The sequence below is a fragment of the Mobula hypostoma genome, chromosome 6 (assembly GCF_963921235.1).
Source record: "Mobula hypostoma chromosome 6, sMobHyp1.1, whole genome shotgun sequence".
NCBI classification, from domain to species: Eukaryota; Metazoa; Chordata; class Chondrichthyes; order Myliobatiformes; family Myliobatidae; genus Mobula; species Mobula hypostoma.
Window position 1 is genome coordinate 185,323,533 of NC_086102.1, and position 18,138 is coordinate 185,341,670.

The 18,138-nt window shown below is 42.1% G+C and overlaps 1 protein-coding gene across 1 annotated transcript in view; it reads right to left on the bottom strand.

The window, feature by feature from the left end:
• The window catches only part of cfap221 (cilia and flagella associated protein 221), a 200,030-nt gene that overhangs the window by 66,514 nt on the left and 115,378 nt on the right, over window positions 1-18,138 (bottom strand). The window contains exons 9-10 of the mRNA XM_063052456.1: window positions 15,914-16,052; window positions 12,957-13,053 (exon numbers count right to left, since the gene is read on the bottom strand). Of these exons, the coding sequence (XP_062908526.1) occupies window positions 12,957-13,053; window positions 15,914-16,052 (236 nt within the window). The remainder of the gene's footprint in view (window positions 1-12,956; window positions 13,054-15,913; window positions 16,053-18,138) is intronic.

Sequence of the window (18,138 nt, forward strand, 5' to 3'; positions counted from 1 at the left end):
GCATAAAGGAGTTACATAGAAACATAGAAAATAGGTGCAGGAGTAGGCCATTCGGCCCTTCGAGCCTGCACCGCCATTTATTATGATCATGGCTGATCATCCAACTCAGAACCCAGCCTTCCCTCCATACCCCCTGACCCCTGTAGCCACAAGGGCCATATCTAACTTCCTTTTAAACATAGCTAATGAACTGGCCTCAACAGTTTGCTGTGGCAGAGAATTCCACAGATTCACCACTCTCTGTGTGAAGAAGTTTTTCCTAACCTCGGTCCTAAAAGGCTTCCCCTCTATCCTCAAACTGTGACCCCTCGTTCTAGACCTCCCCAACATCGGGAACAATCTTCCTGCATCTAGCCTGTCCAATCCCTTTAGGATCTTATACGTTTCAATCAGATCCCCCCTCAATCTTCTAAATTCCAACGAGTACAAGCCCAGTTCATCCAGTCTTTCTTCATATGAAAGACCTGCCATCCCAGGAATCAATCTGGTGAACCTTCTTTGTACTCCCTCTATGGCAAAGATGTCTTTCCTCAGATTAGGGGACCAAAACTGCACACAATACTCCAGGTGTGGTCTCACCAAGGCCTTGTACAACTGCAGTAGTACCTCCCTGCTCCTGTACTCGAATCCTCTCGCTATAAATGCCAGCATACCGTTCGCCTTTTTCACCGCCTGCTGTACCTGCATGCCCACTTTCAATGACTGGTGTATAATGACACCCAGGTCTCGTTGCACCTCCCCTTTTCCTAATCGGCCACCATTCAGATAATAATCTGTTTTCCTATTTTTGCCACCAAAGCGGATAACTTCACATTTATCCACATTAAATTGCATCTGCCATGAGTTTGCCCACTCACCCAACCTATCCAAGTCACCCTGCATCCTCTTAGCATCCTCCTCACTGCTAACACTGCCACCCAGCTTCGTGTCATCCGCAAACTTGGAGATGCTGCATTTAATTCCCTCATCCAAGTCATTAATATATATTGTAAACAACTGGGGTCCCAGCACTGAGCCTTGCGGTACCCCACTAGTCACCGCCTGCCATTCTGAAAAGGTCCCGTTTATTCCCACTCTTTGCTTCCTGTCTGCTAACCAATTCTCCACCCACACCAATACCTTACCCCCAATACCGTGTGCTTTAAGTTTGCACACTAATCTCCTATGTGGGACCTTGTCAAAAGCCTTTTGAAAATCCAAATATACCACATCCACTGGTTCTCCCCTATCCACTCTACTAGTTACATCCTCAAAAAATTCTATGAGATTCGTCAGACATGATTTTCCTTTCACAAATCCATGCTGACTTTGTCCGATCATTTCACCGCTTTCCAAATGTGCTGTTATCACATCCTTGATAACTGACTCCAGCAGTTTCCCCACCACCGACGTTAGGCTAACCGGCCTATAATTCCCCGGTTTCTCTCTCCCTCCTTTTTTAAAAAGTGGGGTTACATTAGCCACCCTCCAATCCTCAGGAACTAGTCCAGAATCTAACGAGTTTTGAAAAATTATCACTAATGCATCCACTATTTCTTGGGCCACTTCCTTAAGCACTCTGGGATGCAGACCATCTGGCCCTGGGGATTTATCTGCCTTCAATCCCTTCAATTTACCTAACACCACTTCCCTACTAACATGTATTTCGCTCAGTTCCTCCATCTCACTGGACCCTCTGTCCCTTACTATTTCTGGAAGATTATTTATGTCCTCCTTAGTGAAGACAGAACCAAAGTAATTATTCAATTGGTCTGCCATGTCCTTGCTCCCCATAATCAATTCACCTGTTTCTGTTTGCAGGGGACCTACATTTGTCTTTATCAGTCTTTTCCTTTTTACATATCTATAAAAGCTTTTACAGTCCGTTTTTATGTTCTCTGCCAGTTTTCTCTCATAATCTTTTTTCCCCTTCCTAATTAAGCCCTTTGTCCTCCTCTGCTGAACTCTGAATTTCTCCCAGTCCTCAGGTGAGCCACTTTCTCTGGCTAATTTGTATGCTACTTCTTTGGAATTGATACTATCCCTAATTTCTCTTGTCAGCCACGGGTGCACTACCTTCCTTGATTTATTCTTTTGCCAAACTGGGATGAACAATTGTTGTAGTTCATCCATGCAACCTTTAAATGCCTGCCATTGCATATCCACCGTCAATCCTTGAAGTGTCATTTGCCAGTCTATCTTAGCTAATTCATGTCTCATACCTTCAAAGTTACCCCTCTTTAAGTTCAGAACCTTTGTTTCTGAATTAACTACGTCACTCTCCATGTTAATGAAGAATTCCACCATATTATGGTCACTCTTACCCAAGGGGCCTCTCACGACAAGATCGCTAATTAACCCTTCCTCATTGCTCAAAACCCAGTCCAGAATAGCCTGCTCTCTAGTCGGTTCCTCGACATGTTGGTTCAAAAAACCATCCCGCATACATTCCAAGAAATCCTCTTCCTCAGCACCTTTACCAATTTGGTTCACCCAGTCTACATGTAGATTGAAGTCACCCATTATAACTGCTGTTCCTTTATTGCACACATTTCTAATTTCCTGTTTAATACCATCTCCGACCTCACTACTACTGTTAGGTGGCCTGTACACAACTCCCACCAGCGTCTTCTGCCCCTTAGTGTTACGCAGCTCTACCCATATCGATTCCACATCTTCCCGGCTTATGTCCTTCCTTTCTATTGCGTTAATCTCTTTTTTAACCAGCAACGCCACCCCACCTCCCCTTCCTTCGTGTCTATCCCTCCTGAATATTGAATATCCCTGAACGTTGAGCTCCCATCCCTGGTCACCCTGGAGCCATGTCTCTGTGATCCCAACTATATCATAATCATTAATAACAATCTGCACTTTCAATTCATCCACCTTATTACGAATGCTCCTTGCATTGACACATAAAGCCTTCAGGCACTCTTTTACAACTCTCTTAGCCCTTTTTAATGCTTGCCCTGGATTTGTCGGCCTGCCACTTTTACTTTTCCCCTTTGTACTTTTTGCTTCTACGCTCACTTTACACCCCTCTGTCTCTCTGCACTGGTTCCCATCCCTCTGTTGTGAACTAACCTCCTCACACCTAGCCGCTTTAATTTGATTCCCACCCCCCAACCATTCTAGTTTAAAGTCACCTCAGTAGCCCCCGCTAATCTCCCTGCCAGGATATTGGTCCCCCGAGGATTTAAGTGTAAGAGTTGGGTGCTTACTGTTCTGGTTAACAACAGATGGTGCAATCCGGGTCATATTACAATCGAGGAACGTGTTTGTAGACCGGATATTGAACTTTTTACTGTTGGATTTCGGCCACATTCCACCAAGATACAACACTGGGCAGCGCGGGAGTTCATTCCTGCCTGTGGCCATCGAATGTGCAGCTCCTCCCGTGGAGGTCAGACACCCTGAGCCAATAGACTGGTCCTGGACTTATTTTCCATCTGGCATAGTTTGCATTTTGTTGTTTGATTGTTTGTGGTTTTTGTATTGCTATATTTATGCTCTATTCTTGGTTGGTGCAGCTGTAATGAAACCCAACTTCCCTCAGGATTAATAAAGTATATCTATCTATCTATCTTGTGGTCTGAGTCGATAGGACACTCAAGTTGACTATGTGGATAAGAAGGCATATGGTGCACTGGCCTTCATCAATCGTGGGAATGAGATTAGGAGCCAAGAGGTAATGCTGCAGCTATATAGGACCCTGGCCAGACCCCATTTGGAGTACTACGCTCAGTTCTGGTCACCTCACTACAGTAAGGATGTGGAAACCATAGAAAGGGTGCAGAGGAGATTTACAAGGATGTTGCCTGGATTAAGGAGCATGCCTTATGAGAATAGGTTGAGTGAACTCGGCCTTTTCTCCTTGGACAGAGGATGAGAGGTGACCTGATAGAGGTGTATAAGGTGATGAGAGTCATTGATTGTGTGGATAGTCAGAGGCTTTTTCCCAGGGCTGAAATGGCTGCCACAAGAAAACATAGGTTTAAGGTGCCTGGGAGTAGATGTCAGGGGTAAGATTTTTACGCAGAGAGTGGTGAATGTGTGGAATGGGCTGCCGGTGACAGTGGTGGAGTTGGATACGATAGGATCTTTTAAGAGACTCCTGTATATGCACATGGAGCTCAGAAAAATAAAGGGCTATGGGTAACCCTAGGTATTTTCCAAGGTAAGGACATGTTCTGCATAGTTTTGTGGGCCGAAGGGCCTGTATTGTGCTGTAGGTTTTCTATGTTTCTATGTTTTCTATGATTGAACTACTAAGCTGCGTGCAATTGGAACATGTGATTTAATTTTTAATGGTGTGTTTTGGTATCGACTGAACCGTCTGGCACTTTGCTGTCTCCAAGAGAATTCGATGCGGTTTGGAGTGCAGCGTCTGGCCTGGAGGCCTTGTAGCCTGGAGATGGTGTGCGAGCCCATGATCGACTCCATTGCTTCTCTCCGGTTGACATGTTGAGGGTGTGAGCCCATTATTGAATCTAATTCTTCTCTCCAATTGAAGTGTCAAGCAAGGTTGTAGTTGATGAGAATGAGGGTGGAGGATGGACAGCTGTTTGGTGCCATCTGCCTGTGCTTGACTGGTTTTTGTCTCCCTCTCGCTAGCTGCTGTCGAAGCAAAATGCAGAAGTCTTGGGATCCATGTTGCCAGGAGGTTGTGCATTCCTTTTGGAGGGCTTTGAGGTGCATGTGTTCCTAGATTCTGGTTACCCTCTTTTTCCTGCTGTTTTTGAGCAATTTGATTTGGGTGATCGATGTGGACTGGGGCATTTCAACAATGAATGGTTCTGCAGCCTTTATTGGCTAGTGGTATGGTACTGAACTGAACGAAGCTGAATACCTGATGTTTGAGATTGAATGCATGGTTTGTTCACTTTCCGCTGTTTGCGAATTTGTTCTTCTTTCATGCAGGTGTTTGACGTTTTGTTGAACAAGTTCCCTGGTGTTTCTCTGTTTCATGACTGCCTGCGTGAAGATGGATCTCACAGTTGTATTTTGTATATATACTTCGGTAATAAATGAACTTTGAATCTTTTTAAGATTACAGCAGGATTTAGAACAACTGTGAAAGCAGGCCAGGGAATGGCAGGTAACATTTAACGCAGACAAATGTGAAATACTTCATTTAGGAAAGCTAAACTAGGGCAGGACTTATAATGGCAGGTTTCTGGAAAATGCTGAAGGGTAGAGTTACCAAGGTTACAAGCACAGAGTGTCCTGAAAGCAGTGACACAGGTAGACATTTGGCATGCTTGCCTTGATCGATCAGAATCTAGAGCATAGGAGCTGCGAGAGCTGAGAGTGCTGTGTGCATTTCTGGTCACTTAGCTGTTGGAAGGATGTCCTGAAGCAGGACAGGATATAGAAAAGATTCACAAGATGGCTTGAGTTATACCCAGATACTGGAGCTATTTTCCCTGGAGTATAAACGGTTAAGAGATGATCTTATCGAGGTATATAAAATCATGAGGGGGATTAAGAAAATGATCAGTCATAATCTTTTTCCCAGGGTGATGGAGTCTAAAACTAGAAGGCATAGTTTAAGGTGAGAGGAAAAAGATTTAAAGGGGACCTGAGGGTGGAAGGTATATGGAACAGAAACATAGAAAGTAGGTGCAGGAGTAGGCCATTCGGCCCTTCGAGCCTGCACCGCCATTCAGTATGATCATGGCTGATCATCCAACTCAGAACCCTGTACCAGCCTTCCCTCCATACCCTCTGATCCCTTTAGCCACAAGGGCCATATCTAACTCCCTCTTAAATATAGCCAATGAACTGGCCTCAACTGTTTCCTGTGGCAGAGAATTCCACAGATTCACCACTCTCTGTATGAAGAAGTTTTTCCTCATGTTGGTCCTAAAAGGCTTCCCCTTTATCCTCAAACTGTGACCCCTCGTTCTGGACTTCCCCAACATCGGGAACAATCTTCCTGCATCTAGCCTGTCCAATCCCTTTAGTATTTTATATGTTTCAATAAGATCCCCCCTCAATCTTCTAAATTCCAACGAGTATAAGCCTAGTTGATCCAGTCTTTCATCATATGAAAGTCCTGCCATCCCAGGAATCAATCTGGTGAACCTTCTTTGTACTCCCTCTATGGCAAGAGTGTCTTTCCTCAGATTAGGGGACCAAAATTGCACACAATAAAGCAAGCTACCAGAGGAAATGGTAGAGGCAGATAAAAATTACAACTTTTAAAAGACATTTAAACAGGTATATAAAAGGTTTAAAGGAATACGGGCCAAACACAAGAAATGGGATTAGCTCAGGTAAGCAACTGGTTGATATGGATGGATTGGTCTAAAGGGCTGGTCCGTGCTCTATGATTCTATAACTATTTGCAGCACTTCTATTGCTGGGAGAAAGTTCCTATTTTCATTGCCTTAGTCCATGCCTGTATGAAGTGAGACCATAAGACCATAAGATATAGCAGCAGGAGTAGGATATTCGCCCATTGAGTCTGCTCCACCATTCAATCATGGGCTGATCCAGTTCTTCCAATCATCCCCATTCCCCTGCTTTCACCCCATACCCTTTGATGCCCTGGCTAATCAAGAACCTATCTATCTCTGCCTTAAATGCACCCAATGACTTGGCCTCCACAGCTGCTCATGGCAACAAATTCCACAGATTTACCACCCTCTGACTAAAGTAATTTCTCCGCATTTTAATTCTAAAAGGACGTCCTTCAATCCTAAAGTCGTGCCCTCTTGTCCTAGAATCCCCTACAATGGGAAATAACTTTGCCATATCTAATCTGTTTAGGCCTTTTAACATTCAGAATGTTTCTATGAGATCCCCCCCTCATTCTCCTGAACTCCAGGGAATACAGCCCAAGAGCTGACAGACATTCCTCATACAGTAACCCTTTCACTCCTGGAATCATTCTTGTGAATCTTCTCTGAACCCTCTCCAATGTCAGTATATCCTTTCTAAAATAAGGAGCCCAATCTGCACACAATACTCCAAGTGTGGTCTCACGAATGCCTTATAGAGCCTCAACATCACATCCCTGCTTTTATATTCTATACCTCTAGAAATGAATGCCAACATTGCATTCGCCTTCTTCATAACCAACTCTACCTGGAGGTTAACCTTTAGGGTATCTTGCACAAGTCCCTTTGCATCTCTGCATTTTGAATTCTCTCCCCATCTAAATAACAGTGTAACATACATCAAAGTTGCTGGTGAACGCAGCAGGCCAGGCAGCATCTATAGGAAGAAGCGCAGTCGACGTTTCAGGCCGAGACCCTTCGTCAGGACTAACTGAAGGAAGAGTGAGTAAGGGATTTGAAAGCTGGAGGGGGAGGGGGAGATGCAAAATGATAGGAGAAGACAGGAGGGGGAGGGATGGAGCCGAGAGCTGGACAGGTGAGAGGCAGAAGGGGATACGAGAGGATCATGGGACAGGAGGTTCGGGAAGAAAGACGGGGGGGGGTGACCCAGAGGATGGGCAAGAGGTATATTCAGAGGGACAGAGGGAGAAAAAGGAGAGTGAGAGAAAGAATGTGTGCATTAAAAAGAGTAACAGATGGGGTACGAGGGGGAGGTGGGGCCTAGCGGAAGTTAGAGAAGTCAATGTTCATGCCATCAGGTTGGAGGCTACCCATACGGAATATAAGGTGTTGTTCCTCCAACCTGAGTGTGGCTTCATCTTTACAGTAGAGGAGGCCGTGGATAGACATGTCAGAATGGGAATGGGATGTGGAATTACAATGTGTGGCCACTGGGAGATCCTGCTTTCTCTGGCGGACAGAGCGTAGATGTTCAGCAAAGCGGTCTCCCAGTCTGCGTCGGGTCTCACCAATATATAAAAGGCCACATCGGGAGCACCGGACGCAGTATATCACCCCAGTCGACTCACAGGTGAAGTGATGCCTCACCTGGAAGGACTGTTTGGGGCCCTGAATGGTGGTAAGGGAGGAAGTGTAAGGGCATGTGTAGCACTTGTTTCGCTTACATACAGTGTGCCCGTTTATTTCTTCTGCACCATACACTTTCCAATATTGCATTTCATTTGCCACTTCTTTGCCCATTCCCCAAAACTATCTAAGTCTCTCTGCAGGCTCTCTGTTTCCTCAACACTACCCACTCCCCTGCCTATCTTTGTATCATTGGCAAACTTAGCCACAAATCCATTAATCCCATAGTGCAAATCATTGACATACATCGTAAAAAGCAGCGGTCCCAACACTGACCCCTGTGGAACTCCACTGGTAACCGGCAGCGAGCCAGAATACGATCCCTTTATTCTCACTCTCTGTTTTCTGCTGACCAGCCAATGCTCCACCCATGCTAGTAACTTCCCTGTAATTCCATGGGCTCTTATCTTGCTAAGCTGCCTCATATGCAGCACCTTGTCAAAGGTCTTCTGAAAATCAAAATAAAATCATTGGTCATAATCTTTTTCCCAGGGTGATGGAGTCTAAAACTAGAAGGCATAGTTTAAGGTGAGAACGTAAAGATTTAAAGGGGACCTGAGGGTGGTAGGCATATGGAATCAGCAAGCTACCAGAGGAAATGGTAGAGGCAGATACAATTACAACACTACGTCTACTGCATCTTCTTTGTATACCCTGCTTGTAATTTCCTCAAAGAATTGCAGTAGGTTTGTCAGGCAGGATTTTTCTTTCAGGAAACCATGTGGGCTTTGGGTTATCTTGTCATGTGCCTCCAGGTACTCCATAATCTCATCGCTAACAATCAATTCCAACAACTTCCCAACCACTGATATCAGGCTAACAGGTCTATAGTTTCCTTTCTGCTGCCTCCCACCTTTCTTAAATAGCGGAGTAATATTTGCAATTTTCCAGTCATCCAGTACAATGCCAGAATCTATCGATTTTTGAAAGATCATCATTAATGCCTCCGCAATCTCTCCAGCTTCAGAACCTGAGGGTGCATTCCATCAGGTCCAGGAGATTTACCCACCCTCCGACTATTTAGATTCCTGAGCACCTCCTCAGTCATAACTTTCACTGCACATACACCATTTCCCTGACACTCCTGAATGTCTGGTATACTGCCAGATGTCTTCCACTGTGAAGACTGATGCAAAATACAGTCCTGACGAAGGGTCTCGGCCTGAAGCGTCGACTGCGCCTCTTCCTATAGATGCTGCTTGGCCTGCTGCGTTCACCAGCAACTTTGATGTATGTTGCAAAATACACATTCAGTTCCTCTGCCGTCTCTGCATCTCTCATTATAGTATCTCCAGCATCATTTTCTTTTGGTCCTATACCTACCCTCAACTCTTTTACCTTTTATATACTTAAAAAACCTTTTAGTATCTTCTTCGATATTAGTCACTAGCTTCCTCTCATAATTCATCTTTTCCTTCCGAATGACCTTCTTAATTTCCTTCTGCAAGTTTTTAAATGCTCCCTAATCCTCTATCTTTCCACTAGCTCTGGCTTCCTTGTATGCCCTCTCTTTTGCTTTTACTTTGGTTCTGACTTCACCTATCAGCCATGGTAGTGTCCTTCTTCCCTTTGAAAATTTCTTCTTATTTGACATATATCTGTTTTGCACTTCCCTCATTTTTCACAGAAACTCCAGCCATTGCTGCTCTGCTGTCTTTCCTGCAAATGCCCCTTTCCAGTCAACTTCGGCCAGTTGCCCTCTCATGCCATTGTAATTTCCTTTCTTCCACTGAAATAACGACGCATTGGATTTTATTTTTTCCCTCTCAAATTTTAATGTGGACTCAATCATATTATGATTACTATTCCCTAAGAGTTCCTTAACCTTAAGCTCTCTTATTACCTCCAGATCATTGCACAACATCCAATCCAGCACAGCTGATCCCCTAGTGGGCTCAACAACAAACCGTTCTAAAAAGCCATCCCTTAGACATTCTACAAATTCTCTCTCGAGGTCCAGTACTGACCTGGTTTTCCCAGTTCACTTTCATGTTAAAGTCCCCAACGATTACCATGACATTACTTTGCTGACACGTCTTTTCTATCTCCTGCTGTAATTTGTAATCCACATCCTGGCTGCTGTTTGGAGGCCTGTATACAACTGCCATTAGGGTCCTTTTACCCTTGTCACTTGTTAACTCAACCCATAGAGACTCTACACCTCCCGATCCTATGTCATCCCTTTCTAATGATTTCATATTATTTCTTATTCACAGAGCCACACAACCCCCTCTGCCTGCTGACCTATCTTTCCGATACACCGTATATCCTTGAACATCCAGCTCCCAATGGCAGCCATCCTTTAGCCAAGTTTCAGAAATGGCCACAACTATTTGCCAACTTGTAGCTGGGTTTCAAGATCATCCATTTTATTCCTTATGCTGCGTGCATTCAAACACAACACTCTCAGTCCAGTATTTGTTGCTTTCTGTTTTAACTGCACCATGCCTCTACCCTGTAACACATGCCACTGGCAATTTACTAAAAATGAAAAACCATAATTGTGAGGCTGAAAAAGAATTCACCCCCTTTATAATTACGGGCTGAATACTTTTTCAAGCCACTGTAAATGACATAAAATTTGTAATTACAGGCTGAATACTTTTTCAAGGCACTGTAAACGACATAAAATTTGTTGCTTTGCAGCAGCAGTACAGTACAAAGACAAAAAAATTACTATAACTGGAAAGAAATCAATAGTGCAACAAAAGGAACAATTAAGTATTGTTCGTATGTTCTTGGACCATTCAGAAATCTGATGACTGTTTGGAAGAAGCTGTTTCTGAATCATTGAGTTTGGATCATCAATATGGTGTGTCCTCCCTAACAGTCGGAACCAGAAGAGAGCATGCCCCAGTTTAACATAATTGAGTTTCTCTTCTCCAGCATTCTGGGAGTCAACAAGGACCAGAAATTCAACTGTACCAGCCACAAGTTCAAAAGTATGTCAGAGGCTTGATACACGTCCTGATGCCCCAAAGACTTTCCACAACTGACGAGCCACAAGTTGGAAGTATGCTAGAATACTTCCATATCTGAATGAATGCACTTTCAACAACAGTCAAGAAGCTTGCCATCTCATCCAGAACAATGTAGTCCAAACCGTTGGTACGCCATCCACTACCCTAAACATCCATAATCTCCATCACAAACTGGTATATTGTGGCTGCATTGTGTGCCATCTACGAAATGCACAGTAGTTACTTGCCTAAGCAATTTCAACAGCACCTGTTGAATCTATAATCTACAAACAGGACTTCCAAAGTATGGTAAAATCTCCACCTGTACACCTATACACTCTTCTGCTAACCACCCACAGAGTCACTTATCATCCTAATTGAAAAATATATTACCATTGTTGCTAGCTCTAAATATTGTAATTTCCTAACCAACAGCACTGTGGGTATACCGTCAACATGAGGACTAAAGTTGTTCAAAGTCACAGATTCTCTACACCTTCCCAAGAGTAATTATGTATTAACAATACATTCTGGTCTCCGAAGCAACACAGAGATCTTGAAAAAGCAATGAATAAAAAATAGGAAGAACTAAGATTAAAAAACACATTAAAATAGCTAAAATGCCGTAACACACCTTAAGAAAGACTTCTAAACACCATTAAGAAAGTAAATTGGTAAAGTTATTTATTATTGTCTCATGTACCCAAGTATAGTAAAAAAAAACTGTTTTGCACACCTTCAATGCACTGAGGTAATACAAGGGAAAACAATATCAGAACATACAATAAAGTATTACAGTTCCAGAGAAAATGCAGTATAAAGCAGACAATTAGGTGCAAAGCCATAATGGGGTTGGTTGTGAGGTCAAGGGTTTGTCCTTATTGGACTAGGGGATTATTCAAGTTTTATAACAACAGCAAAGAAATTGTCCTTGAGCCTGGCAGTACATGCTTTCAGGCTTTCTTATCTTCTGCTCGATGGCAGAGGTGAGAAGAGAAAATGAGTGGGGTGGGTCCGGTCTTTGATTAGGTTAGTTGCTTTATCGAGGCAGCAAGAAGTGTACACAGAGTGAGGTTGGAGGAAGTTAGTGATGAAGAATTAGAGCAAGAATTAGGGGAATGAAGTGTTCATTGGCAGCTGTTGGCTGGAGAAAGCCGCACAACTATTTAAAGTGGGAGAATAAAAAACAGTCAGTTCTGCCAGTGTAGGTCAACAATGAAAATACAATCAATGGGTGCACGTATGATATGAGGTTTAGAGTTCTGAAGGTATTGCACCTTGTGGAGAAAATATCGTGAACACATAATTATGAGCCCGAAGTATGTTGACTTGGTATATTGGTATGGAAACACCAGTGTTCTTGAACAGAAAATCCGACAAAAAGTAGTGGATATAGCTCAGTCCATCATGGATAAGGTTTTCTCTACCACTGAGCAGATTTACATGGAGCAGTGTCGCAGGAAAGCAGCAACCAACATCAACGACCCTCAATATCCAGATCATGTTCTCTTCTTGCTGCTGCTTTTGCCCAAGTTGGGCAGTCTTTCATTGATTCTGTTATGATTATTATTGTCCAGATGTTCAGAAAGAGTTACTACCCCTCAGCCATCAAGCACTTAAACCAAATGGGATAACTTCACCTGGGCATGTCACTTCATTGAAATGTTCCCACAACCTATGGACTCCATTGCAAGATTTTTCATATTATGTTCTCGATATTTATTGCTTATTTATTATCATTTCTTTGGCACACCAGTTGAACACCCAAGTTGGAGCAGCCTTGCATTGATTCTGTTATGTTTATTATTCTATTATGAATTTATCGATATTTCCATAAGGAAATGAATCTCAGGTTTGTATATAGTGATAGATACGTATTCTGATAATACATTTAATTTGATTTTAAATGTATTAAACTGGTATGATTGAAATTCTGCTGCTATTAATCGAAAATAGTTCATCCTTCCTGCTCCATGGGTAAAAAAATATCATAAATACTCAAAAATAAAAATTATTTTGTTTATTATACTTAAGAAAGAAATGTAATAAATTAGTGATCGGGTAACTAACTGAGTTACTGAATTACCTTCTCGCAGATCTTTAAGACGTAATTTGCCAGGTTTCTGGTTTAATACAAGGGCTACAGCATGTGGATTGGACAAATCTGCTGGAAACTTTGAGCCCTGGTAAAGAAAAAAAAAACATGTACTTATTTTTTTACAATTTTAAGTATCATTTATTCCTTATTTGTTGATATTAGACTTTCTTCCTACTCATAATTTTCCCTCTATAAGTATATATACAATATCTCAGCCTTGCGTCATAATTTCATGGTCCAATAACACTGACTGATGAGAACAAGTCAAATTCCTCACCAAAAACTAAATGCAAGAGAATGTAAAGCAAGAACAGTATGGTACAGCTGCACCATGATGATGCCAGCCTAAACTAATTCCACCTGCCTGCACATAGTCTGAACAGGAATTAGCCCTTTGGCCCACTGTTAGGGCACATTCTGGAATTAAGGAATATAACAAATATTAATTTCAATAGCAGCCAGTCCTCAGGTCTGAGTGTGGACTGTAGATTGAGTTTAAAGTGCAGCCTAAAACAATAGTCTTCCTGGAGCTGCAAACTGGCTTTGATTGCAAAGCAAGAAACATTTTTTCATGTAAGGTGTCTGTCTGCATGTGCATGAATGCAGCTGCAGAGGGTGTGGGGATTAACATTCATTTTGGGTGTCTGGATTGTTGATGTGAAGATGGAGATGTTCGAAAATTATATGTAATTCAAAGAAAGCATTGTGGATACATTGTAACTAAGAACTGTCTTGCTGGTACCTTTGATCTTTAGTACATAAAAATTGTCATGTAATATTGGGTCAGGCAAGCCTCTTTTTTCAAGAGTGTCTCCAGTATGATGTCTGCTTGTTTGGCTCAATAAAGACTTCTATGTCAACCAACTTCAGAGTCTCTCACGTGACTACGTTCACAGTCACAACACCCACCACAACTAAACTAATGACAATGCCAATCTAAACTACTTCCTTTTGCCTGCACGTAGTCTGTATCCTTTTACTCCCTGCATGTTCATGTATAGGTGACCTTCCTGTTACAGGGGAAGGTGTTGCATTCCAAAAAAATGGTCTGGATCGTGACATTTCATTATGTGAAGTTCATCATCCATGCATGCATCAAGAAACACAAGATGAAAAATATATTTTGCATTTAGTTATTTACTTTTTCACATAAATTTATGAGAGCAAATTATTTTCAAAGGCTAATTTATTATCAAAGTATACAACTCTGACATTCTTCTTCTCCAGATAGCAATGAAACCAAGAGAGAAAAGAACAGCAGCTTGATCATCAATCCCCAAATCTCTCCTCCCCACACAAAAATGAAGAAAAACAGAACAGGCACATTGATCTCCAAATCCTCCTCTCCAACACATAAAAAATGAGAAAGATTGGGCAAAAAACACAGAATATAAAAAAACTACAAGACTGAAAAAAGTCTATAGTTCAAGTCCATATCCAAAATGCAGAAAACCTGGGTAACATTCTCTGGGCACAGTGGCAGGCCTTACCCTCTGCAGCAGCAGAGCAATCCCACTAGCAATCAAAAGGCAGTCTCTCCTCTCTGGCAGCAGATCCCACTAGCAACCATTCTACCCTCTAAAATAGCAGAGCGATCTCCTAGCGACTGCAATGCTGGAAACTGGAGCAACAAACAATCTACTGGAGAAATTCAGAAGATTGATCAACATCAATCGGAGGAGAATAAATTGCCCAAAATTCTGTCAATTCCCTCCCCCGAGCTCCTCCAGTAGATTATTTGTTGCTTCACCTTCCTATTTGCTTTCTACCAAAGGAGATGTAAGGCACTCCCTCCCTCTGCTACCCGGCACGTCACACTTGGGCAAGGGGGTAGCACCTACTTGGACCCCTGATTGGGGTCACATGAAGCCATGGCAGCAGGTGGTGAATGGCCATATCAGCAGCTGGTGCATATTACAAGTCTTGGTTATGTGATCACTGAGGCCAGCAGACAATCGCTGAAGAGTGTTGATAATGGCTAATTTCATTTGTCTTGTAAAGACACTGTCCAGAAGAAGGCAATGGCAAACCACTTTTGTAGAAAAATTTGCCAAGAACAATCATGGTCAAAGACCATAATCACTCACATCATACAAGGCACATAATGGTGAATGCTAACTAATTGAATGGACAAAGATTTGACAAATGGAGTAAATGCATGAAAATGTCCATTTTTGCAGGGAAAATAAAGTAAAAATCATTTGTGGTGAGAGACTGAAGAGCGTTCTGAGAATGCAGAGGGGCCTGTGTGTCCTCATGAATGATGCACAAAAGGATAATCTGCAGATACAGAGAATATTTAGGAAAGCTAAGAAAGTGAACTTCTTTATTGCTGGGGGATGCAATACAAAAGTAGAGTGGTTACATTTAGTTACAATATGGCGTGGGACCTTATCTGAAGCAACATGTATAGTGTTGTTTTTCGTATTTAATAAAGGGTACAACAGCACTGGAAGCAGATCAGAAAAATTAACTCAACCAGTACTGAAATGTGTGGGCAAGAGGACATACTAGATTCACACCTGTTGTTTAAAATAACTACAGTAAGTAAGTTATTGAGATATATAAGAATTTGCAGGATCTGGATAGCATTGATGTGCAGAGGATATTTTCATAGGAGCTTGGGAACAAGTAGGGCAGGAAGCTGTTAAAGATAATATTTTTGAATATATTTTTTGGCAGAGGTAGATTGATTTGCACGCAGGTGTATAATTACCACAGGAAGATAGAAATATGGAGCTGAAATTACAATGAGATTAAATAGACAATCGACATGATCTTGTTAAATGGCAGAGCTGGCATGAAGGGCTGAGTAGTCTAGACTTGATCCTGTTTAGTTTGTTCAAATGACCTACTTCCAATGTTTTTTATATACCTGGATAAAACTTGAAATTTCTTTCACTATTCCACAGAAAAATTGCTATCCCTTTCCTAAAAAAAAATACCTTTAATTTTTCAGCTGTTTGATCCAATACATGCTTCTGATGTCTCTTTTTTCTTGAAATGTTTATTGGCGAAATACTCTGAGGATCCAGTAATTTTCTTGTGACGGTGTCTTTAGTTTCTTCATATTCGTCTTGAAGCCTGAAATATATTAGGTAAATCACATCAATTTGAATTTCCAATACGGTATCATTTGAAAATGGGGATTTAAAGATGAAGGTTCCAACTGACTGTATTATCAAAATACATACACAGTATGCTGTCATTTACTGCCTTGATTCATTTTATGGCAGGCAATTATAGGTAAAAATAGGCACAATAGAATTATACGAAAAAAACAAAAACAAAGACTGCCAAACACCAAAGTGCAAAAAAAAAGACCAACTTTACAAATAAAAATAAAACTGAGAACATGAGGTGTAGAGTCCTTGAACGTGAGTTTATAGATTGTCGAATCAGCTCGGAGTATTGGTGAATGAAGTTAATCATTCCCATTCAGGAGCCTGATGGTTGAAGGGTAATCACTGATCCTGAAACTGATGGTGTAAAATCTAAAGCTTCTGTGACTTCTTCCCAATGGTAGTAGCGGGAAGAGGGCATGGTCTAGATGGTGCATGTCTTTGATGATGGATGCTGCTTTCTTGTGGCAGTGCTCTATGAAAATATACCGAATGGTTGGGGAGCGATTCGCTTGTGATGGACTGGGCTGTATCCACCACCTTCTGTTGTCCTTTCTTTCTCCTGAGCATTGGTGTTTCCATACCAGTCTGTGATCCAAACAATTAGTTTCTCTCCACTGTGCATCTAAAGAAGTTTGTCAAAATATATTTAGTTACATGCCTAATCTATGTAAACTTCTAAGAAAGTAGAGGCACTGTTGTGCCTCCTTTGTGATGACACTTGTGCACTGATCCTAAGACAGATCCTCTGATATGTTGACACCTGGCCACTGATCCTCTCCGCCTCCATTCCCCTAATGAGATCTGGCTCATGAACCTCTGGTTATTCCTCGTGTAGTCAACTATCAGCTCTTCGGTTTTGATGACATTGAGTAAGAGGTTGATGTGATACCACTCGACCAAATTTTCAATCACCCTCCTATATGCTGATATCATTACATTTGATTCGGGTAACAACAGTGGTGTTATCAGCAAACTTAAATAAGGCATTGCAGCTGTACTTAGCCACAGAATCCTAATTATAAAGTGAGTAGAGCAGGGAGCTAAGCACACAGTCACAACAAGCTGGAGGAACTCAGCAGGTCTGGCAGCATCCGTGGAAATGATCAGTTAACGTTTCAGGGTGGAACTCTTCATCAGGACCGAAGAGGGGAGGAGCAGAGGCCCTATAAAGAAGGTGGGGGGAGGGTGGGAAGGAGAAGGCTAGAAGGTTCCAGGTGAAAAACCAGTAAGAGGAAAGATAAAGGGGTGGGGGAGGGGAAGCAGGGAGGGGATAGGCAGGAAAGGTGAAGAAGGAATAGGGGAAAGCACAATGGTTAGTAGAAGGAGGCGGAACCATAAGGGAGGTAGCAGGCAGCTGGGGGAGGGGCAGAGTGAAAGTTGTGCACCTGTGCTGATGGTGAGTGTTGGAGAGATGTTCAGGTTTAATTGGAAAGATAAAAACTCAATCTTTCTGCTAGTGCAAGTATTCCTATCCTCTGTAAAACATAGACAAGTATATAGAATTAATTGCACTTTGAACTTTTCAAACTTTATGATTTGGTGTCACAAAGTTAATAATTTTTCAGCATACACACAATAGAGAAAATGCCAGGAATGTATCTTCTCCTCTTGTTTATGTTCTTCATTTGAATGAGTTGGTGGACTTCTGTTATGATTTCTAGTGGACCAAAAAGTTCTTATTATCTTTACCATTCTTGCACTAACAAACATTTACCTAAAATATGGTCCTGTCCTTTCGAGAAATGTTTTCAATAACATCTTTAAGGACAGGGCAGCAGATGGACTTTAATGCAGACAAATGTGAGACGTTGCAGTTTGGGAGGACAAACTAGAGTAGGGCTTGTATGGTGAGCGGTATGGGACTGAGGAGTTCGGTAGAACAGAGGCATCTGGGAAAAAAGATCCATAATTCCTTGAAAATGGTGTCACAGGTAGCTAGAGTTGTAAAGAAAACTTTCGGCACACTAGCCTTCATAAAACGAAGTATTTAGTACAGGAGTTAGGATCTTATGTTGAAGTTGTGTAAGATATTGAAAAGGTTTAAT